Source organism: Labeo rohita, chromosome 10 (genome assembly GCF_022985175.1).
Source record: "Labeo rohita strain BAU-BD-2019 chromosome 10, IGBB_LRoh.1.0, whole genome shotgun sequence".
Lineage (NCBI taxonomy): Eukaryota > Metazoa > Chordata > Actinopteri > Cypriniformes > Cyprinidae > Labeo > Labeo rohita.
The window spans coordinates 782650-806623 of NC_066878.1; the positions used below are offsets into that span (position 1 = coordinate 782650).

The 23974-nt window shown below is 39.1% G+C and overlaps 4 protein-coding genes across 5 annotated transcripts in view; 1 reads left to right on the forward strand and 3 right to left on the reverse strand.

The window, feature by feature from the left end:
* Positions 1-685: 685 nt before the first annotated feature.
* adrb3b (adrenoceptor beta 3b) lies at positions 686-18540 on the reverse strand. 2 transcript variants are annotated; one of them, XM_051121557.1, is made up of 4 exons: positions 18420-18534; positions 17973-18306; positions 13361-14590; positions 686-4593 (listed from the first exon to the last, which is right to left on the reverse strand). In XM_051121557.1, exons 3-4 carry the CDS (start codon positions 14576-14578, stop codon positions 4585-4587), a joined length of 1227 nt encoding a protein of 408 aa, XP_050977514.1. In that variant the 5' UTR covers positions 14579-14590; positions 17973-18306; positions 18420-18534; the 3' UTR covers positions 686-4584. The 2 variants fall into 2 exon arrangements, with proteins under 2 accessions (XP_050977514.1, XP_050977515.1); XM_051121558.1 differs by lacking the exon at positions 17973-18306 and having other exon boundaries at positions 18420-18540.
* Positions 4607-9437, reverse strand: LOC127172308 (uncharacterized). Its single transcript, XM_051121559.1, has 2 exons — positions 8487-9437; positions 4607-8227 (listed from the first exon to the last, which is right to left on the reverse strand). The coding sequence occupies exons 1-2, from the start codon at positions 8595-8597 to the stop codon at positions 7931-7933; spliced, it is 408 nt and encodes a 135-aa protein (XP_050977516.1). The 5' UTR covers positions 8598-9437; the 3' UTR covers positions 4607-7930.
* On the reverse strand, positions 9535-12787 carry LOC127172309 (uncharacterized). Its single transcript, XM_051121560.1, has 2 exons — positions 10545-12787; positions 9535-10285 (listed from the first exon to the last, which is right to left on the reverse strand). Exons 1-2 carry the CDS (start codon positions 10653-10655, stop codon positions 9989-9991), a joined length of 408 nt encoding a protein of 135 aa, XP_050977517.1. The 5' UTR covers positions 10656-12787; the 3' UTR covers positions 9535-9988.
* Positions 18541-18935: 395 nt separating the features above from the next.
* The window catches only part of aak1b (AP2 associated kinase 1b), a 59422-nt gene continuing 54383 nt past the window's right edge, over positions 18936-23974 (forward strand). Inside the window, exon 1 of the mRNA XM_051120585.1 lies at positions 18936-19130. The gene's annotated coding sequence lies outside the window, so the exon portion shown is untranslated. The remainder of the gene's footprint in view (positions 19131-23974) is intronic.

Sequence of the window (23974 nt, forward strand, 5' to 3'; positions counted from 1 at the left end):
GAAAGCTGAATAAGCTTTCCACTGCTGTATGGTTTGTTAGGATAGGACAATATTTGGCTGAGATACAACTATTTGAAAATCTGGAATCTGATGGTGCAAAAAAATCAAAATATTGAGAAAATCACCTTTAAAGTTGTCCAAATGAAGTTCACAGCAATGCACATTACTAATCAAAACTTAAGTTTTAATATATGTACGGTAGGAAATTTACAAAATATCTTCATGGAACATTTATTTAATATCCTAATGATTTTGGCAAAAGAAAAATCGATAAATTTGACCCATCCAATGTATTTTTGTTTATTGCTACAAATATACCCGTGCAACATAAGACTGGTTTTGTGGTCCTGGGTCACGAATACTGATTTGCTGCTCAAGAAACACTTAATATTATCAGTGTAGAAAACAATTAATATTTTTGTAGAAACCATGCAACTTTTTTTTTCAAGATTCTTTAATGAATAGAAAGTTCAAAAGAACAGCATTAATTTGAAATAGAACGCTTTTGTAACATTATACATGTATTGTAACATTTCCTAAATGTGTGCAATAATAAATAGCATGAGTACAATGGCAGTATGCTATTTCAAACCTAACAAATTACAAATCTTGTTTCTTCAGCAGGTGCTTTTTTCATAGCAAACAACAATAGCATATCCTCATTTGCATGAACCTCCTTGGAAGGTAAAAATGAATTTGCAGGAAAAATGTTTTTTTTTTTTTTTTATATCAGGTCCACATATTGATTGACAGTGTAAGCATCAAGCTTGCTTTCGTCTCCAAATTGGCAGGTTTTTGCATCTCATTTTGAAATAAAACCTCAGGATGCTCCAGACTGATGCGTCAGATCAACAGTCTTAGAAAGACTGATGCAACGGTTTCACACAATGTTCTGACCTTTTGTGTGATTGCAGTTAATAACAATGCTTCCACCATTTGAATAGTTGTAAACTATTACATTTGATGTTTTCCACATGACATGATGATGACAAGCAGAGAGAACAGACCAATTAAAATGACTCAGTTCTCTTGTGAAGGCCTGGATTTGAATTCATAAAGTATGAAGATACAGCTTATATTTGTTTAGCTACTCAGAACCAGATATTTTCACGTAGCCCTGCAAGATTTCTGCATGGAAGAAGACTCCACTTTGAACATGTAGTAGATGAATTTGTGTAAATATATTACAAAGTGCTTGCATTTATTCATTCTGTTTCAGTTTTCTAGACAAGGTTTTTTCACAAGGATAAAAGTTACAGATGGTCAGGATCAAAGAAGCAAGTAAAGGAAATTCACAGTGCTCTGATCACAAGATGAATGGGAGCTTGTCCTCACCGCCAAGTGCACTGATGCCACGATGCATTAACATATTATCAAAAAACCAATATCCCAAAGCAAACACTTAGACATGCAGCCGTTAAGCGTCATGATTTGTTTGGCCAGAGTTGCATATTTATAAGCCATAAGATTTGGCACTGTGTTAATCTTGGCTGTGTGCTTGATGTTGAGGTGCTGAAATCTAACAGATGCTCAGATGTGTAAAACAAGACAGCCAAAGACCCACTCTAGAATTGTGTAGCATCCAAAAATGAATGCTTTGCCACACCTGCTGATGGTGGATGAATTGATAATAATTACTACAATTAGGATTATTTTCTTCCAGCCATGAAAGTGAAAGTTTAATCTCACAATTCTTACTATTTTTTTGCAATTCTGATATTACATCTCAATTCATTTCTTTTTTCTTAGAATTGCGAGATATATACTATAAATTCTGAGCAGAAAAGACGGAATTGTAAGATGTAACCTCACAAGTATGAAAAGTCAGAATTGTGAATTGTGAGATAAAAACTCTGTGATGGGGAAAAAAAAACTGAATTGTGAGAACTCAGAATTCCTATAAATAAAGTCGGAATTGCAAGATATAAACTCGAAAATGCAAGAAACTCAAAATTGCAAGTAAAAAAGTCTGAATTTTGAGTTCATATTTTGTGATTCTGACATCTGACATCTCATAATTCAGACTTTTTCTCAGAATTGTGAGATATAAACTTGCAGTTGCAAGATATGAAACTAGAAATTCTGAGAAGAAAAGAGGGAATTGTAAACTCGCAACTGCAAAAAAGAAAAAGTCAGAAATGTGAGATAAAAGTTGCAGTTAACTTTTTTTCTTAAACATTTATTCTGTGGTGGGAAAAAACTGAATTGTGAGATATAAACTCAGAATTCAGAGAAAAATGTTAATTGTGAGATGTAAACTCTGAGTTCAGATTCTGAGTATTTTGTGACCTGACTACTTTTCTCAGTTCTTATATTACGTCTCATAATTCCGACTTTTTTCCTCTGAATTGTGACATAAAGTCAGAATTGTAAGAGATAATGAGATATAAACTCGCAGTTACAAAAAAGTCAGAATTGTGAGATGATAACTTGCAATTTTTTTTATTCGGTGGCAGGGAAAAAAAACAGAATTGTGAGATATAAATAAGAATTCAGGTGAAAAAGTTAATTGTTAGATGTAAACTCTGAGAAATAAAGTCAGAGTTGCAAGATTTAAAATTCAGAAATGCAACAAATTCAGAATTGCAAGAAAAAAATCAGAATTTTGAGTTTGTATTATGTGATTCTGACTATTTGTCTCACAATTCTAAAATTACATCTCATAATTCAGACTTTTTTTCTTTTCTTAGAATTGCGAGAAATAAAAACAGAATTGAGATATAAACTTGCAGTTGCAAGATATAAACTACAAATTCTAAGAAGAATGTAAACTCGCAATTGCGGAAAAAGATAAAAGATGCAGTTAACTTTTTTTTATTCTGTGGCGAAAAAAACTGAATTGTAAACTATAAACTGAATTCAGAGAAATATAGTCACAATTCTGAATTCATATTTTGTGTTTCTGGTTATTTTTCTCACAATTCTGATATTACATCTCATAATTCAGACTTTTTTCTATGAATTGTGAGATATAAAGTCAGATCTGAGAGATAAAAACTTACAATATGAGATATAAGCTAGAAAATCTAAGAAGAAAAGATGGAATTGTAAGATGTGAACTTGTAATTGCAGAAGAATTGTGAGATAAAAAGTTGTATTTTAACGTTATTTTTTATTCTGTGGTGGAAAAAAAACTGAATTGTGATGTATAAACTCAGAATTTCGAGAAATAAAGTCAGAATTGCAAGATATAAACTCAGAAATGCAAGATGTAAACTTGGAATTGCAAGAAAAAGTCAAAATTCTAAGTTCGTATTTTGTGATTCTGACAGTTTTTCTTATAATTCTGGTATTACATCTCATAATTCATATAGTTTTGCTCAAAATTGCAAGATATGAAGTCAGAATTCATCTTATTTTCAGACAGTTCAGACTTATTCAGAGACTTATTTTCTCTGAATTGTGAGATATAAAGTCAGAATTGTTAGATAAAAACGTACAATTACGAGAGATAAACTAGAAATTCTGAGAAGAAAAGATGGAATTGTAAGATGTAAACAAGCAATCGTGAAAAAAAAACTGAATTGCGAGATAAAAAGTTGCAATTAACTTTATTTTTTTGTTCTGTGGTGGAAAAAAACTGAATTGTGAGATGTAAACTCAGAATTCTGAGAAATAAAGTCAGAATTGCAAGATATGCAAGAAACTAATTTTGTGATTCTTTGTGATTGACTAATTTTCTCACAATTCTGATATTACATCTTATTTTTCTCAGAATTGTAAGATATAAACATGCAATTGTGAGATATAAACTAGAAATTCTGAAAAGAAAAGACGGAACTGTAAAACTCACACTTGCGAAAGAATGTCAGAATTGTAAGATATAAACATGCAATTGCAAATATAAACCCAAAATTCTGAGAAGAAAAGTCAAACTTTTTTTCAATTCCATGACAAAAAAAAAAAAAAAAAAACAGAATTGCGAGATGTAAACTAAAAAAAAAAATAAATAAATTTATAAAAATAGTAGTTTATATCTCCCAATTCCGAGTTTGTATTTTGCAGAAATGTGTGAGACAATCACGATCAACTTTTTTTATCCCATGCTGGAAACAAAATTTTGTACCTTGTCGAGCTATTGGCATTGATGAAGAAAATATGTGAATTAACTAGACGGGGCAAGGGCAGCAATACAAACACTGCTGTCATGCATATGCTATTGCATAGTTATGTTTCTAATAATGTTTCTGGCCAATGAGCAAGGGACTCTCTCATTTATTTAATCACCAAAGGCAGTTTATACAAAGGCAGTTTTGGACACTGACCATACACATTATGCAATCCAATTAATCTCAGGGGGGTAGTGACTGAACTGGAAAAGGGGAAAAAAACAGATTTGTTTTTGATGGTTTGATGGAAGAACTTCAATTTCCAATTTCATTCTGTTTAAAGTTCAAAAAGCTGTCACTGCGTGATCATTTTTATGTCACAGTTTGTTCTCAATATCGTATTTCTGCTTTGCGGCTCTTTACCTAAGCATTTGGATGTTTTCCCTGTGCACATGGTACGTGTGTAATACAATCAAGGTCCAATTGTACAGAGTACAGTTAATTCTCTTGAAAGCATTGGATCTGTTTCCCATCTTCAGTGGCCCTGTGGGAGAAAAATAATTATGAAATCATTAGACATTTGAAGTGGAAAAGAAGAGACAGCTAGTGCTTGTGTTTCTGTGTGCTCTGGTACATGTATCATGTGTTGTTTATGCACAATATGTATCTTTCTATCGTCGAACATCTTGAGTGACATCAGAGGGATTATGCTGAGATGTTTCTCAGATGTGTTTACATCTGCAGTGTCTCAAAGTGTTCTTTTCAGTCATCATTAATACATGAAATTCACGTACACTACAGTGTCTAATCCCCTGTGGCATAAGATGTATGGTCTTGATTAAAACAACCACACGCTAAACCATAATCCATGATCCAGACTTGAGGTATTATGCCAAATTCAGCTCTCTTTGTACTGAACTGCTCACTTAGTTTTTCATTTATTTGAATTGAGTAGTGCTTGCTAAGCCATTCCCAGTCTTTAAAGCGTTTAAAGCGACATAAATGGTAGATATGAATGATATCTAAAATCATGCAGCATGTTGGAGGTGTGATATTTCTGTTCTATGTGATTGGACTTTTTGCTTGGTGGATGAAAAAATGTAACCAAATATCCAATAATTTTTAAAAACCGTTGAAGTCAAAAGTTTACATACAGTAGAATCTACAAAATGTTAATTATCTTACCAAAATAAGAGGGAAAAAACAAAATGCATGTTATTTTTTATTTAGTACTGACCTGAATAAGATATTTCACATTAAAAAGATGTTTACATGTAGTCCACAAGAGAAATAATAGTTGAACTTAGAAAAATGACCAAAAATGACCGTTCAAAAGTTTACATACACTTGATTCTTAATACTATGTTGTTACTTGAATGATCCACAGCTGTGTTTTTTTTTTAAGTGATAGTTGTTCATGAGTTCCTTGTTTGTCCTGAACTGTTAAACTGCCTGCTGCTCTTCAGAAAAATCATTCAGGTCCCACAGATCCTTTGGTTTTTCAGCATTTCTGTGTATTTGAACCCTTTCCGACAATGACTATGATTTTGAGATCCATCTTTTCACACTGGGGACAACTGAGGGACTCATACGCAGCTATTACAGAAGGTTCAAATGCTCACTGATGCTTATTTATACATATAAATACCAAGGCTGCATTTATTTGAGCAAAAATACAGGAATTAAGACTTGTAATGATGTCTCTTACTGAAATATGTAGTAGAAAACCTATGAAAGATTTTTATTTAAAAAATCCATATGGTTTTATACATATTTTGGACTATGGCGACACAATTATTTCAATGATTGCAGTCAGGGAGCTACTGGCACTACCTGTTGCTATTTTTACCGCAAGTCTGGAAATAAAATACTGATACAGTGCCACATTGAGCAGCTTTTGGTTGCATTCGAATTCTAAGGGCAACACGAGAAGTGACTGCTTTCCTAGCGATTAGAAGAGGAGAAAAGAAGGTGAAGATGCCTGTGGACTAATAAAACTTCCTAAAGACCAGCGTCTTTGTTCTCTCCACTTAAGCCCTGATGCCTTTGAGGCCTTTAATAGACCACAGCTACTGAAAGAGCTTACAAACGGCAGAGACAAGATATGTTAGATGACATCCTGGCAGGATGTAAACATGTCAAACGCAGCAACTGTTAAATTCAAACTGTTAAATTTAAATTCAATTCAAACATTATTTAAAAAAAATATTAACTTATCTGTGAACGCAGTAACTGTTAAATCTTTTCTATACAATCAACTAGGCTCACAACGTATTTGTGAAATGCAGCCTTGAACAATTCACGAACTGCTGACTAATGAGCAAGGCTGTTACAGTATGTGAGGAAATATGGTTTTCCCACACAGATTTTAAATTATTCACATTTGTATTGTTGGATATTTTAGTCACAGTAATCATTACTCCCTTTTTCTTTTCTTTTTTTAAATAACCAAATGTTTAGATGTACACAAGATGAAAATGATTACGTCATAATCAAATACAACACGTATCCAGTATGAGCTCATCACTGTAAGTCTGAACTCAAGGCCTCTCTAACATCATAAAACACCATCACAGTGTATCACTCGCTGTAACCTCCTATTATCTCCACACTAATGAGGTAATGAACTAATGAGACCCCTTGGGTTTCCCACCCTTAGGCATTCACTCTCTCACACACCCCCACACACGCACTCAGAAAACACATTTCAGAACATCTCTGCCGACTCGTTTCAGCCACTTGAGAAACATGTTGAATTGATTGGTTGTGCGATGCTAATCAGTCTTGAGGGTCTGACATCACCCCAGTGTATTTTAAAAGGATGAGGCAAAGGATAAGGGGTTCAGTCTTACTCAATAGCTCTGATGTAATCAAGATAGGAATTAAATGTAAAATAGGGGACATCATGACAAAATTACAGTGTAATCTAGTACTGTCACAATCCAGTTCAGAAGAGGATGATGAAAATACTCCTCCATGTCTCTGCCATGTTGAAAAATAAAAATGGTAGCCCCTGAGGTCCAGGGAGAATTCCCCACTGGGGCTACATTTATGGAGGCATTTATGGAGCCATACTTTTGGGGTCTGGTATTCTGTCACAAGCCAGTTCAGAAGAGGATGATGAAAATAGTCCAAACAGGTATTCAAAAACAAAAGGGTCTTTAATAAACCAAACTCAGAATAATCCACACGCAAGAAGACAAATGTAACAACATTAAAGACAATACCAGACAGCAACTGAATGAAAAGGAGAAACTGAAATACTCAAATAATTAACTCAAATGAGGAACAGGTGACAACTCGTTAATTAGAAACCATAGTAACAAACAAGGAGCGGGAAACTAAGGACAAAAGGAAAACAGGCCATACTGCAACCAAATGAAAACTAAACCAAAACAGGCACTTTGTGACATAACGCCTCGGAAAGGCGCAACGGAAAGGACTGCGGTGGAAAGGATGGGGCTCTAGAGGTGGATGAGGACCTGGCAAAGAGGTGGAGATATTAATAGGAGGGATCAGGGTGGAGTAGGCAGAGGAAGAGCCCATGGAGGAGCGGATGGAAGAATCCATGGCTGAGTAGAGCGCCGACGGGAGTCCAGAGCATAGCAGGAGGCAGCCAAGACGAGGATGACCCATGGCGGAACTGATGGAGGGAGGAGCCTGACCGACTGATGTGACGCAGGGAGATAGTGAGTCCCAGTCGAAGTCCGATGGGCCGAGAGACCTGGTGACATCGATGGACAAGGTGACCAAGGTGGAGTTATGGCAAGGAGGAGCCTGGAGGCCAGTGGACCAAGGTCACCGAGGTGACACAGGTGTGAGCGAGTACCCGGTGAAGCCTGAGGGATGGAGAAGCCGAATAGAGCCGTAGGGGTGGAGGGCTAGAGTGCAGCAGACAGCCCGGAAGTCCGTGGTGATGGTGTGGGAACGACTGACCCAGGTGGAGCCAGTGGGACGAGAGAGCTTGGAGGAGCCGAAGGGATGACGGTTTCGGGCGGAGCCATGGGTGCAAGAAGCCAGGGCGGAGCAGATTGGTAGATGGTCTGAGGTGGAGCTGAGGTCTCAGAGGGACGAGGCAGAGCCAGGGAATCCCCATACCACGCCAGAGCTGGTGACGAAGTCCCAAGGTGGAGCCTCTGGATGAACTGTAGGGCTGAGGGTCGAAGGAATGGCTGGCTCTGGTGGAATAAAAAGGAGAGGGATTTTGGGTGCAGAGACAGACTTGGAAAAGTACTGGGATGGTAGCAGCAAAGACAATACTGTGTTGGATGGGGATTCCAGCGATGAAAGTGACGATTCACTGATAGGAATTTTAAACGGCAGCAGAGGTTCGTGGGTGGGAAGCATTACCTCTGCACTCCAGTCGATTAACCAATCATTCTCCTCCAGCTCCACTAACACTCTTACTTGCACTGATGTGACAGCTGGCTCACACACCTGGTCAGCTAAGACCTCAGACTCCTCTTCCACAATGGACGAGGCTGCTGTCTCAGACTCCGTAGCGGGCTTAAGATGGGTCTCTTGGTCTGCGGTGGGCTCTGGCTCCATCTCCACAGCAGGTGTGGGCGCTGGGTCTGGCTCTGGGGTTGTGATAGATAGTAAGTGAGGTTGGAGTGAAACTCCAGCAGGAGTTTCCTCTTGGCATCACCATCCGGCTCTCATCATCAAGTCCAACCCAGAATCCCTCCATGAGCGTGATGTCACTGCAAGTGGCACGATAGCAGATGCTCAAAAACTCCTTCACATACTCCTCCATGTCTCTGCCATGTTGAAAAATAAAAATGGTAGCATTTATGGAGGCATTTATGGAGCCATACTTTTGGGGTCTGGTATTCTGTCACAAGCCAGTTCAGAAGAGGATGATGAAAATAGTCCAAACAGGTATTCAAAAACAAAAGGGTCTTTAATAAACCAAACTCAGAATAATCCACACGCAAGAAGACAAATGTAACAACATTAAAGACAATACCAGACGGCAACTGAATGAAAAGGAGAAACTTAAATACTTAAATAATTAACTCAAATGAGGAACAGGTGACAACTCGTTAATTAGAAACCATAGCAACAAACAAGGAGCGGGAAACTAAGGACAAAAGGAAAACAGGCCATACTGCAACCAAATGAAAACTAAACAAAAACAGGCACTTTGTGACAAGTACTGCATGTGGTTAAGTCGCACGGTCGCTTCTGATAGAGGGGAACAGGTAGATTTACATCCTAGTTTGTGTAATCAGCACTTCCTGTGTTTCAGTATAATGGTACACATTAAGGATAATGGCACACAGAAACAATGTGGGGGAAAAACTTTTTGTTTTGTTGCTTGTTTGTTTCATCAACTTTTTTAATATTATCTTTTAATTTTACTTAATATTATTACGTTTTGCTTTTTTCTAACCGTAGAATTATAATTTGAATTAAAAGGTAGAATTTTAATTTTTAATTTTAATGACAAAAATAAATGATTACACTTATCTCCTCGGAAAGGCGCAACGGAAAGGACTGCGGTGGAAAGGATGGGGCTCTAGAGGTGGATGAGGACCTGGCAAAGAGGTGGAGATATTAATAGGAGGGATCAGGGTGGAGTAGGCAGAGGAAGAGCCCATGGAGGAGCGGATGGAAGAATCCATGGCTGAGTAGAGCGCCGACGGGAGTCCAGAGCATAGCAGGAGGCAGCCAAGACGAGGATGACCCATGGCGGAACTGATGGAGGGAGGAGCCTGACCGACTGATGTGACGCAGGGAGATAGTGAGTCCCAGTCGAAGTCCGATGGGCCGAGAGACCTGGTGACATCGATGGACAAGGTGACCAAGGTGGAGTTATGGCAAGGAGGAGCCTGGAGGCCAGTGGACCAAGGTCACCGAGGTGACACAGGTGTGAGCGAGTACCCCGGTGAAGCCTGAGGGATGGAGAAGCCGAATAGAGCCGTAGGGGTGGAGGGCTAGAGTGCAGCAGACAGCCCGGAAGTCCGTGGTGATGGTGTGGGAACGACTGACCCAGGTGGAGCCAGTGGGACGAGAGAGCTTGGAGGAGCCGAAGGGATGACGGTTTCGGGCGGAGCCATGGGTGCAAGAAGCCAGGGCGGAGCAGATTGGTAGATGGTCTGAGGTGGAGCTGAGGTCTCAGAGGGACGAGGCAGAGCCAGGGAATCCCCATACCACGCCAGAGCTGGTGACGAAGTCCCAAGGTGGAGCCTCTGGATGAACTGTAGGGCTGAGGGTCGAAGGAATGGCTGGCTCTGGTGGAATAAAAAGGAGAGGGATTTTGGGTGCAGAGACAGACTTGGAAAAGTACTGGGATGGTAGCAGCAAAGACAATACTGTGTTGGATGGGGATTCCAGCGATGAAAGTGACGATTCACTGATAGGAATTTTAAACGGCAGCAGAGGTTCGTGGGTGGGAAGCATTACCTCTGCACTCCAGTCGATTAACCAATCATTCTCCTCCAGCTCCACTAACACTCTTACTTGCACTGATGTGACAGCTGGCTCACACACCTGGTCAGCTAAGACCTCAGACTCCTCTTCCACAATGGACGAGGCTGCTGTCTCAGACTCCGTAGCGGGCTTAAGATGGGTCTCTTGGTCTGCGGTGGGCTCTGGCTCCATCTCCACAGCAGGTGTGGGCGCTGGGTCTGGCTCTGGGGTTGTGATAGATAGTAAGTGAGGTTGGAGTGAAACTCCAGCAGGAGTTTCCTCTTGGCATCACCATCCGGCTCTCATCATCAAGTCCAACCCAGAATCCCTCCATGAGCGTGATGTCACTGCAAGTGGCACGATAGCAGATGCTCAAAAACTCCTTCACATACTCCTCCATGTCTCTGCCATGTTGAAAAATAAAAATGGTAGCATTTATGGAGGCATTTATGGAGCCATACTTTTGGGGTCTGGTATTCTGTCACAAGCCAGTTCAGAAGAGGATGATGAAAATAGTCCAAACAGGTATTCAAAAACAAAAGGGTCTTTAATAAACCAAACTCAGAATAATCCACACGCAAGAAGACAAATGTAACAACATTAAAGACAATACCAGACGGCAACTGAATGAAAAGGAGAAACTTAAATACTTAAATAATTAACTCAAATGAGGAACAGGTGACAACTCGTTAATTAGAAACCATAGCAACAAACAAGGAGCGGGAAACTAAGGACAAAAGGAAAACAGGCCATACTGCAACCAAATGAAAACTAAACAAAAACAGGCACTTTGTGACAAGTACTGCATGTGGTTAAGTCGCACGGTCGCTTCTGATAGAGGGGAACAGGTAGATTTACATCCTAGTTTGTGTAATCAGCACTTCCTGTGTTTCAGTATAATGGTACACATTAAGGATAATGGCACACAGAAACAATGTGGGGGAAAAACTTTTTGTTTTGTTGCTTGTTTGTTTCATCAACTTTTTTAATATTATCTTTTAATTTTACTTAATATTATTACGTTTTGCTTTTTTCTAACCGTAGAATTATAATTTGAATTAAAAGGTAGAATTTTAATTTTTAATTTTAATGACAAAAATAAATGATTACACTTATCTTGTTTGTTTGAGTTGGAGGTGTTAGTTCCTGTGTTGGGTCAATGCCATTCATCAAACAGGAAGTTCAGTGAGACAGTGAAATGCTTCAAACTGAACATGATAGTGATAAGCTGTCTGACCGCATTCACCACCCACATGGAAATGGTAGGCGTGGGAGTTTCTCATATGTGGCTTTCTCAAAGATAATTGTGATTGTTCGAGTTTTTGTCTTTAGTATCATCTAAGTACTTAAAAATTTAATGATCATATACAAGTGATCCACAGGAAATGTAAGCACTTACTCATTTTTTTATTTTTATTTTTTCTACATTTCATTTTTGCTCTAGCTTGAAAGGTGGGGTTGTTTACTGGATATATTGTTGGCTCTTACGATCAATTACTTGCAATGTTCCTCGCTTTGGATAAAAGCATCTGTTACGTCACCTTTATTTATAGTGCTTTTACAATTCAGATTGTCTCAAAGCAGCTTTACAGGGATAAGCAGGAAAGCAATAGTTCAAAGATGCAAACAAAGACCAGTTCTGCTGTAAAGCACCTCTAAAAAAACATTAGTAGCAAAAAATTATCTGGAAAAATTCAATCAGCAGTTTTCAAAATGTGGTTCATGGACCCCAAGAGAAAATGTTTGCTAATTAACCAGTGATTACTAATTATTGATTTTGGCTTTAGTACAGTGATGACAAATATCAACTTTATTTGTCAGTTTTAGTTAAGTTTTAATAACCTGCTGTTTCCTCTGACAGTGTAAAAGAGTCTTGAATGTATACATTACCAGTCAAAAGTTTTTCAACAGTAAGATTTTTCATGTTTTTAAAGAAATCTCTTCTGCTCACCAACCCTGCATTTATTTGATCCAAAAACAGCAAAAACAGTAAAATTTTTAAATATTTTTTTAATATATTTTATGTAATTTATTTCTGTGATCATATCTAAATTTTCAGCATCATTACTCAGTCTTCAGTGTCATATGATCCTTCAGAAATCATTCTAATATGCTAATTTGCTGCCCAAGAAACCTTTTTATTATTATTATCAATAGTTAAAACAGTTAAGTACATTTTTCCGGGATTTATTGATATATGAAAGAACAAAAGATCAGTGATAATGAAGAGATTTATAATGATACAAAAGATTTCTATTTCAGATAAGTGCTGTTCTTCTGAACATCAAAGAAACATGAAAAAAAATCTGCTCAGCTGTTTTCAGCATAATAATAATAATAACAACAATAATAATAATAATAATAATGATACATGTTTTTGAGTAGCAAATCAGCATATTAGAATGATTTCTGAAGGATCATGTGAATGGAGTAATGATGCTAAAAATTCAGCTTTGAAATCACAGAAATAAATTACAAAATATATTCCAACAGAAAACAGTTGTTTTAAAAATATTTCTTTAAAAAAACAACAAAAAAATGTTACTGTTTAAAAACTTTTGACTGGTAGCGTATAGCTGATTTTTTATATCGTAAGAAATGGGGAAAATGTGAAGGATTTTCTGAAAACAAGTTGAGTGCTGCTTCAGAACTCAAAGCGGGGTGTTGTGAAAGGTCGCCAAAGTGTAGGTATGTGGTTTCTAAGATGTTCTGAGTAGTTTCAGCATGTTGCTATACAGTTCCTAGAGCTTCTTGGTGGTTTCAATGTTATTTTTTATTTTTTCCAACCATTTGATCATCCTTAAGGTGAAAATTCAATCACTTAGATAAATAATATCACACAACACCTCACCAGCTTGCACAGTTTGCGGCATCATTCACATAAAATATTTTCTTACCTTTAACATCTCTGCTACGTTGATCTGTGGTGCATTGGAGTCATTGTGAGGCTGAGGTTCCACCTCTTCTTCTTTAAAAACTGTACACATATCAGAGCAAAAGTTCACACCCTTTGCAGATGGATCTTTGTGACCGAAGTGATCCATTTTTGCAGAATTGTTGCTTTGGATGCACGAACTGAGGGTCCACAGATGTCTGTGCATTGTGTTGCGATTTAACCGCTTGAGTTTTTTGTACCGTAGAAGATTGACGAAAGCAGTACGGTACTCGGGACTGTGGCAGTAGATGACTGGGTTCAGGCCTGAATTGGTGTAGCCGAGCCAGTTCAAGAAGACAAACACTTCCTTTGACGGCACTTTGTGATTAAAAACCTTGATGATATTGAAGAAAAAGAAGGGCAGCCAACAGAGAATGAAGATGCCCATAATAATCCCCAGCGTTTTGAGTGCCTTGTGGTCTTTCACGACATGCCTCGTTGACCTCCGGCGCAAATGCTGTGCCGATTCACCTGGATTTTCACAAGAGTCTTCCGTGCATGTGCTCAGAAAGCGGAGTCTGTCCTTATCGATGAGTTTCAACTGTCTGGTCGCGATGACGAACACCTTCCTGTACACAAACACCATAATAACAAGAGGCACGTAGAAGGACACCACCGAGGAGAAGATGGCATAGGTTTGGTTAGTAATGAAATCACAGCATTCTGAGTCACTGTAACATTGTGTTGCATTGACATCGTCGTCATATTTATCTAAATGGGAATAATGGTTCATGATTGGCACGAAGGAAACTAGGGACGCCACCATCCACACCGTGCAGACGATGTAGCCAGCTTTGCGTTTCCCAAGGAGAACCTGATGCTCAAAGGGTCTCGTGATCGCAATATAGCGCTCAACGGCGATGACGCACAGCGTCTCTATGCTGGCCGTGACGCAAAGCACATCCACAGATGTCCACAAGTCACAGAATGTTTTGCCTAAAAGCCATTTCCCGCTCACCACCATGCTAGCGCTCAAAGGCTGGACCACACAACCCATGATGAGATCCGCCAAGGCCAGGGAGATGATGAAGACGTTGGTGGTGGTGTGGAGCTGAGGGGTGCGAACGATAGCCAGGATGACCAGCAGGTTCCCAATCACCGTGAGGAAGATGACCAGTGCCAAAGGAAGAATGAGCAGGGGCTTTACCTCATCAGCCAGGCTGGAGTTGTTGGCGCTCATCCTGAGAGGAAGCTTTTAGTGAAAAAGAGAAAAGGATTGGTCAATCCCAAATTGCAACTAAATAGTTCTTTGCATGCTGATCTAATGTCCTGCAAGAAACAGGTTCCAGGTGACAATCATGAAATCTTCCACCAGCAGCGACTCATTTCGAAAGTTCTTAGGCTTTACAGACATGAGAGATAATTGCATGCAAACTCGCAGACTGTAAGTTAACTAGCTGAGCAAGACCTTATTTGTGTTCTTGCAGTAGGAGGAGGAGCATGTGCTGGGTTGGAGATCTGTTTTTTTGACATACAGGCATATTTGTGGCATGGATTTGTTATTTTGATAATTGTATTATTGCTGATTATTAATGCACCATGCATGTGCAACTTTACAAAAACAAAGCTGTTGCTGGATACATATTTTAAAATATGTATTTACGTGCTGAAATGAAACAGACTGATGTGGAAAGTTTGATGCTCTTTTGAAGTAACAGCAATTTCATTCAGTTAACAGTCATTTGAGAGGATCGAATATCTCCTCCTGTCCCATAACGCATTAATCGTGGCATATTTTATTGATATGTACTATATTAATTTCTTGATATTTCCAGCCATCTCCATTATTGCTGATGTCATTTAATTGTTTAATAGCATCAGTATAATGTCACAAAAACAAAGCTGCTACTAAGTATTTACGTGCTAAAATGAAACAGAATGACACTCAAAATGTATGCTTTATGAAGTAATCAATTTTAGCCATCTTACCCAGACTTCGTCATATCAGATTATCACATACGTCCTCCTGACTCATGATGCAATATTTGTGCCATATTTTTAACTTTTTATTGATTTTATTACAGTATTAAGTGATATTTACAACTACTGTCATTTCATTGTTTATACACGAATCTGCATTAACATCAGTATAACGTCACAAAAACAATGCTACTACTAAGTATTTATGTGCTAAAATGAAAGAGACCGATGTGGAAAATTTGATGTGCTTTTGAAGTAACAATTTTGGTTATTTGAGATTATCGAATACCTCCATCTGTCTCATAACGCATTATTTGTGGCATATTTTAATTGTATGTACTATGTTAATTTCTTGATACTTTAAGATATCTGCATTATTACTGATGTCACTGTTTATGCACTAATCTGCATTAACATCAGTATAACTTCACAAAAACAAAGGTGCTACTAAGTATTTAGATGCTAAAAGGAAACAAAATGACACTTAAAAGTTATGCTTTATAAAGTACTAAATCAAATTTTAGCCAGCTTACTCAGTCTTCTTGTCATATGAGATGATCACATATGTTCTCCTGACTCATAATGCAATATTTGTATCATACTTTTTAATGATTTTATTATAGTATGTGATTGATATTTACAGCTGTTGTCATTTGTTTATGCACTAATCTGCATTAGCATCAGTATAACGTCGCAAAAACAAAACTGCTACTAAGTTTTTACGTGCTAAAATGAAACAGAATGACATTAAAAATGTATGCTTTATGAAGTACCCTGACTTTTTGTCATATCAGATGATCATATATAGATCCTCCTGTCCCATAATGCATTATTTGTGCCATATTTTGTAATTTTTTAATGATTTTATTATAGTATTCGATTGATATTTAAAGCTATTTACATTATTGCTGTTATTTGTTTATGCTCATTTGCATCAGTATAACGTCACAAAAACAAAGCTGCTACTATTTCCATGCTAAAATGAAACTGAATGACATTAAAAATGTATGCTTTATGAAGTACACAGACTTCTTGTCAAATCAGATGATCACATATAGATCCTCCTGTCCCATAATGCATTATTTGTGCCATATTTTGTACTTTTTAATGTTTTTTTTTATAGTATTTGATTAATATTTAAATCTATTTTCATTATTGCTGTTGTGATTTAATAGTTTATGCAGTAATCTGCATTAACATCAGTATAACGTAACAAAAACAAAGCTGCTACTAAGTATTTACATGCTTTAATGAAACAGAATGACATTGAAAATGTATGCTTTATGAAGTACCTGGACCTCTTATCATATCAGAGGATCACATTTAGATCCTCCTGACCCATAATGCATTATTTGTGCCACATTTTGTACTTTTTAATGATTTTATTATAGTATTTGATTAATATTTAAATCTATTTTTATTATTGCTGTTGTGATTTAATAGTTTATGCAGTAATCTGCATTAGCATCAGTATAACGTCGCAAAAACAAAGCTGCTACTAAGTATTTCTGTGCTAAAATGAAACAAAATCACATTGAAAATGTATGCTGTATGAAGTACCAGATGATCACATATGTGACCCTGGACCACAAAACCAGTCTTAAGTCACTGGGGTATATTTGTAGCAATAGCCAAAAATACATAGTATGGGTCAAAATTATTGATATTTGTTTAATGCCAAAAATCATTAGCATATTATATAAAGATCATGTTCCATGAAGATATTTTGTAAAATTCCTACTGTAAATATATCAAAACTCAATTTTTGATTAGTAATATGCATTGTTAAGAACTTTATTTGGACCTTCAGATTCCAGATATTCAAATAGTTGTATCTCGGCCAAATATTGTTCTATCATAGCAAACCATGCATCAATGGAAAGCTTATTTATTCAGCTTTCAGATGATGTATTAATCTGAATTTGGAAAAATTGACCCTTATGACTGGTTTTGTGGTCCAGGGTCACATATAGATCCTCCTGTCCCATAATGCATTATTTGTCATATTTTGCACTTTTTAAATGATTACATTATAGTGTTAGATTGATTTTAAAGCTATTTTCATTATTGCTGTTGTTATTTAATTGTTTTTGCACTAATCTGCATTAACATTAGTATAACGTCACAAAAACAAAGGTGCTATTAAGTATTTACAGGCTAAGATGAAACAGAATGCCACTGAAAATACATGCTTTATGACATAATAAATACATTTTGGCCATCTTACCCACACTCTCTTGTCATATCAGATTATACTGTATGTCCTCCTGAGTCATAATGCATTATTTGTGCTATATTTTTAACTTTTCAATGATTTTATTATAGTATTTGAATGATATTTACAGCTATTGTCATTATTGCTGTTAACATCACAAAAACAAAGGTGTTACCAAATACGTGCTAAAATGAAACGGAATGACACTGAAAATGTATGCTTTATGAAGTACCCTGACTTCTTTTCATATCAGATGATCACATAAAGATCTATTTTCATTATTGCTGTTGTTATTTAATTGTTTATACACTAACTTCACAAATACAAAGCTGTGGCTGCTGCAAACTTATTTCAAAATACATATTTGCATACCAAAACAAAACAGACATGGAAAGTTTGATGCCTTTATGAAGAAACAAAGCAATTTTAGCCCACTTACCTAGAATTCTTGTCGTCTGAGATGATCACATACCAGCTTCTGACCCGTAATGCATTATTTGTGCCATATGTTAGTGGCTTTAGAGATTTTTTTATTTTTTTTTATTTTTTTTATATTTACAGCTATTTTAAGCAATATAGCTCCACTAAAACAAACCTGGCTGCACATATTTACATGCTAAACTTAAACCAACCGATGTGGAAGTTTGATGTCTTTATGAAGTAATAAAGCTATTTCAACCAGTTTACCCAGACTTCTTGTCATTTGAGATGATCTCATACCTTCTCCTGACCCACAATGCATTGTTTTTTGCTAATGTCATTAAAGCAGTGCCCTGTAAAAAACAAAGCTTATTTCAAATGGCACACTTCCGTGTTGAAATGAAACAGACCGACATGGAACATTTGATGCATTTATGAAGTAATAAAGCAATTTTAGACAGCTTACCTTGAAAGAAAAAACTTCCTCTCTCAAATCATCCTCAATAATTTATGTTGTTGGCAAGTTAACCGTACTTCAAAACTCTTATCTTCCATCACGTGCACTCGTTCTCCGTGTACCTTCCCACGCCTCTAATATTGATGTGAACAAAGTGTTCAGAAGGATGCAGGACGTGTGGTTTGCGGTGGGCACCATATTGTCAGCTTCCTGTGGTGGAACTTTTGGCTTTTACAGAAGAACTGAATGCAGAATGAGCAAAACTGACATACAAATGTATTGAGCAATTGTTGGGTTAAATAACAAGGCCAGTAAAAGCTAGTGAATGTGGAAAATGATGTACTTTGTTGAAGTCGATTTGTGTTTCCGATACGTTTTATAGCTCTTGGCCAATGCATTGCCCTGACCCTATTGACGCTTAATTTTAGAACGTTGCTTGTTTCCTCTGTTGTTGCATCTTAGTTTTGGTTTTGTTTACACTGAATTCACAGCGTATAAACGGTCATGCTACAGCGCAGTTCTGTTTGTCAGACAGATTAGTCATCATTTATTGGCTTCCCTCTGGCAGTTCAAGCAAAGCTTAAAGTTTCACAAGATTTCATGACGTTCAGTTTACTGCTGAAAATGATGGACTGTTTAATAGGAAAAATATTGGAATGACAGATGGTTTGTCAGGATGTCCATATTACTAAGGCTACTGAAATGTCTGAATTGCTCAAGGTGAGTAAACCATACAAGCAACGTGTTGAAGGTTTCTGGGAGCATTATTTGCTGTGTTTTCTTTGATTTTGGTGTGTTTTTAATTCATATAAAGGCTGTACAGCACACTAGCTTGACAGTGATGGACTGTAGCCTCAGGGGAAGTTCAGTGCTTGCAATTTTACACACATACACGGAGAGCGTGTTTGTTTCTAGTTTTAAAAAATTCAGAAACTTTGACATGCATGAGGGAAAAACTTTAAAATCTTGGTGAAAATTGCATCGCCTCAAGTGGCAGAGATTTATTTATGCTGGGGGCCACCATTAGTTCGGGAAAGAGAGAGCGCTTTCTGTCATAGTTGCTGCGTAACACCCGTTTTCGTGATTCTAGAGTGCTCTGGGCTGCTTGCTGAATATTGATCTTTACAAACCGTTCCTGTCAAGATTTTTTGTTTCTGGAATTTAAACCAATTTAGTGAGTCGACAGATATTGTCTTTCATTGCACAAGTGATAAACAAAATTCCCTTTCGATACTACACTCGTACTGCGTAGCTAGACGCTATGGGAAAAAGTCCTTTTTTCTCCTTGACTGAAGCCTTTTTAATAAAGCAGTAAAACTGCACGGACAGGAGAGAAACGCGAGAGTGGGGGAGGCAGGCCCTCGTCTCGCGAGCGAAACACGGATAGATTTCTTAGTAATGAAAACAGCTGGCCTCTGTGAATGCAGCTTCAGCAATGCGACACACAAATGCGAAGCTGCCAGCAATAGATGTGACAGCGTTCTGCTCCGATCTGCCTAGGAGGATTAAGCCTCTCAGTGTAATGAGGGGCACTGATCCTCATGTGTAACACACTCAAGTGAAGCACACAGTTTTGTTTCACTGCATGATCCAATGACTCGGCAGCAGTGCTGCACGAGCCTATGGCAACGAAGCACGCCAGAAGGGGCGGGGCCATATGGCTATATAAGCGGGCACTTCGCCATAGGATCCTCAGATTTCTTCTCCTTCAGCGACAACATTCTTCGCTGACCTACGAGACTCAAAGCTTCTTGTCGTTAAAACGCCTTCGCAGTGGATCAAGCTGAACTAGCGACCCTCTGCTTGGTTGTTCAAGGTCACTGATTCGCTACTTTTCCCCCGCCCTCTTGTTTCTTTCCTCCCAGTTTTCTTGGAGGAAGTAATGGCGAGCGATCAGGCTTGAGCATTCTCATGCCGACACAAATTCTGTGTGCTTCACTTGATCAGCCAGGGTGTGTTACACGTGAGGATCAGCGCCCCTCATTACACTGAGAGGCTTAATCCTCCTAGGCAGATCGGAGCAGAACGCTGTCACATCTATTGCTGGCAGCTTCACATTTGTGTGTCGCGTCGCTAAAGCTGCATTTACAGAGGCCAGCTGTTTTCATTACTCAGCAATCTATCCCTGTTTCGCTCATGAGAGGCGGCCCTGCCTGCCCCGCTCTCTCGTTTCTCCCTTCCAGTTACCTCGGAGGAAGAAAAGGCAAACTCGCCATCAAACTTGAGTGATTTAACGCTGGCAAAGCCCGGCTCAACTCGAGTGGCTCACTTCAATTCGCTCAGAGACACCCGTGTTCAGCGGTGTGGTCTCCACCTCGGTTCAGAGCAAGGATGCACATGTCTTGTGCACCAAGGTCATGAATCTGAAGTCATAGAAAATGTCCCCCTAGGTTAGAGCGAGTCAGGCTGCTATGGCTGCTACTTCCTCGTCCTCTAGAAGGATGGCGGTCTAAGGCCCATCCTCAATCTCAGACACCTGAATCGTGCCCTTATGAGACGGCCGTTCAGGATGATTACATTAAAGCAGATCCTCCTGTAAGTCTGCCCGGGGGACTTACTTTCACATCCAAATTGCCCCCCACCACAGATGATTCTTGAGATTCGCCTTCAAGGGAGTGGCATACCAGTACATGGTCAATCTCTTTGTACTGTGCATAGCTCCTCACACTTTTACAAAGTGCATGGGTGCGGCTACCTCCCCTTTGAGACAGAAGGGAGTCCGCATTCTGAATTACCTCAAGGACTAGCTCATCCTGGCCCAGTCGGAGGATGAGCTACTATCTCACAGATCCTTCCTCCTCAGCCACTTGTTTGCCTGGGACTCTGGGTCAATTTTGCCAAGAGCGCACTGTCCACCAGCCAATGCATATCATTCCTAGAAACAATTCTTGACTCAACCCAAATGAGGACAATAGTCATGCCAAAACATGCACTGGCCATTCAGCAGCTCGCGGCCTCATTCAAATTTGGAGCCACTCGCCCCTCTTAAGGCATTTCAGAAGATGCTGGGCCTCATGGCCCCTACATCTCTAGTGCTTCAGTTGGGCCCAGTGCTAAGGCTGTGCCTGCTTTGTGTGCGGCCCCTTCAGTATTGGTTGAAACCACGGGTTTCATCTCATACATGACGTCATGGACGCTTGCGTATCAGGGTGGATCAGGCCTGTGTAAAAGCCCTGACCCCCTGGAAGAACTCGCAATGGATAGAGAGAGGTGTGCCCCTGGGAATGGTGTGCTGAGGGAAGATGGCCACGACAGATGCTTCCAACATGGGTTGGGGAGCTCTGTGCAATGGCGCTTTCTGGAATGTTTTTTCCGCCTGGCGTTCAACCCGCGGCGAAGACCCAGCCTCCTGTGACATATTGGCTTAAGGTCTACGTAGCTGCTATAATGGCTTCCAATGCCCCAATAGCATGCCGGTCAGTAGGCAGGAACAACTTGGTTGTTCGATTCTTGAAGGGATCCAGGAGGTTGAACCCTCCTCGTCGTCTCACTATCCCCACTTGGGACCTCTCTACGGTCTTGAGGGCGCAGAAGGGCTCTCCTTTTTTATCCATTGCTGGGTTCAGACCTTCAACCCGTCAACGTTTAAAGCTGCTCTGCTGCTGGCTTTAGCATCAGTCAAGCATATGGGAGATTTACAGGCACTCTCTGTAAACCCCTCCTGCCTCTCCGAGTTCAGACCAGGCGACTCCAAGTCATCCTGAAACATGGACATGTACCTAAAGTGCCCTCTACTCCCTTTTGGCACAGGTAGTTATGCTCTCTGTGTTCCCTCCCTCAGAGGAGGACCAGGAGTTAAATTTACTCTGCCTGGTCAGGGCATTGAGGATTTACATTGAGCAGTCTGCCCCCTTTAGGCAGTCGGAACAGCTCTTTGTTTGCTTCAGTGGCCACAATAAAGGAACTTCCGGTCACGAAGGACCTTCTAGGTGGATAGTCGACGCTATCACGCTAGCTTACTCCACATTGGGGCTGCAATATCCCATTGGGGTACGTGCCCACTCCACCAGAGGCACAGCCTCGTCTTTGGCGTGGTCTAGCGGTGTGTCCATTGCAGAAATTTGTGCGGCGGCCAACTGGGCCTCGCCATCCACTTTCACTAGGTTCTACAACCTGGATGCTGTTTCTTTATAATGGAGCTAGTTCTGTGCATGACTGAGTTAGCATGGCGAACTGAGCCGCCCGCACGCTCCCGGGATACCGAGGTTGTGCAGGCTCCATGGGAGCGACTTCAGGCTACACCTGCAGGCTATATTAATTTTTGCTGTATTCTAGGCCCCCAAGGGGTGCTTGGGCAAAAGTTTATTAGTCGTTCCTCTACCATGACACGGCGTGTACGGAACAGTTCCCATAGCATCTGGCGACGCAGTACGAGTGTAGTATCGAAAGGGAACGTACTCGGTTACTGTCGTAACCTTAGTTCCCTGAGATACGGGAACGAGTACTGCGTCGCTAGATACTATGGGGAAAAAGTCATTTCTTCTCCTTGACTGAAGCCTTTTTAATAACGCAGTGAAACTGCACGGACATTGGATTGTGCAGTGAAACTAAACAAACCAATGACTTGGCAGCAGTGCTGCACGAGCCTATGGCGACGAAGCCCGCCGTAGCCCATCTCAGGTTACTTCGACTCAAGCGACGACTAAGTCGTGCAGCGACATGGCATGGCTAGTAACGCAGTACTCGTTCCAGACAGTAACCGAGTACGGTTTCCATTTGTCTAAGACTTCGCTGCCCATGTTGGCCCATCTGTGATGCAAAAAAACCCCTTTAAACTTGGACAGCACATCTGTGCAGGTCCAGACAAACTGCTGTAAACACAAAGCTGACACAAAGTTTTGAGGTAACACAGTTTGACCAAACACACTGCATTTCCAAAATTATTGACTCGGTTCAGAGACCAAGTCAATTTTTATTTCAAGACACACACATACACATTTGCTTGCTGGCATGATCTGTCTCTATGAGGCTTTTTCCATGAATATGATACAAATTGGTATGAAAAATTGGTTTTGACATTCTCGGCTGTGTTGGAATATATAAGTCATATAGCAAGCATATTATTATTTGAAGTCAGCTTTTTTCAAATACTTTTATTTTTTTTTATTTTGTATCACCAAACTACCGAAATCAAAAGACTTTGCTTCGCACTACCAGTCAAAAGTTTTTGAACAGTAAGATTTTTATTGTTTTTAAAAGAAGTCTCTTCTGCTCACTAAGCCTGCATTTATTTGATCCAGAGTCCAGCAAAAACAGTACAAATCTGAAATATTTTTACTATTTAAAAAAAAAATAGTTTTCTATCTGAATATATTTTAAAATGGAATTTTATTTCTGTGATCAAAGCTATCATTTTCAGCATCAAAAATTATAGATATTTAAATTATATATTTAAATTGATCAAAAGTGATGAACTTTCTATTCATTAAAACATCCTGAAAAAAAAAAATCTACTCAGCTGTTTTTAACATAATAATAAATGTTTTTAACAGAATATCAGAATATTAGAATGTTTTCTGAAGGATCATGTGACTGGAGTAATGATACTAAAAATGCAGCTTTGA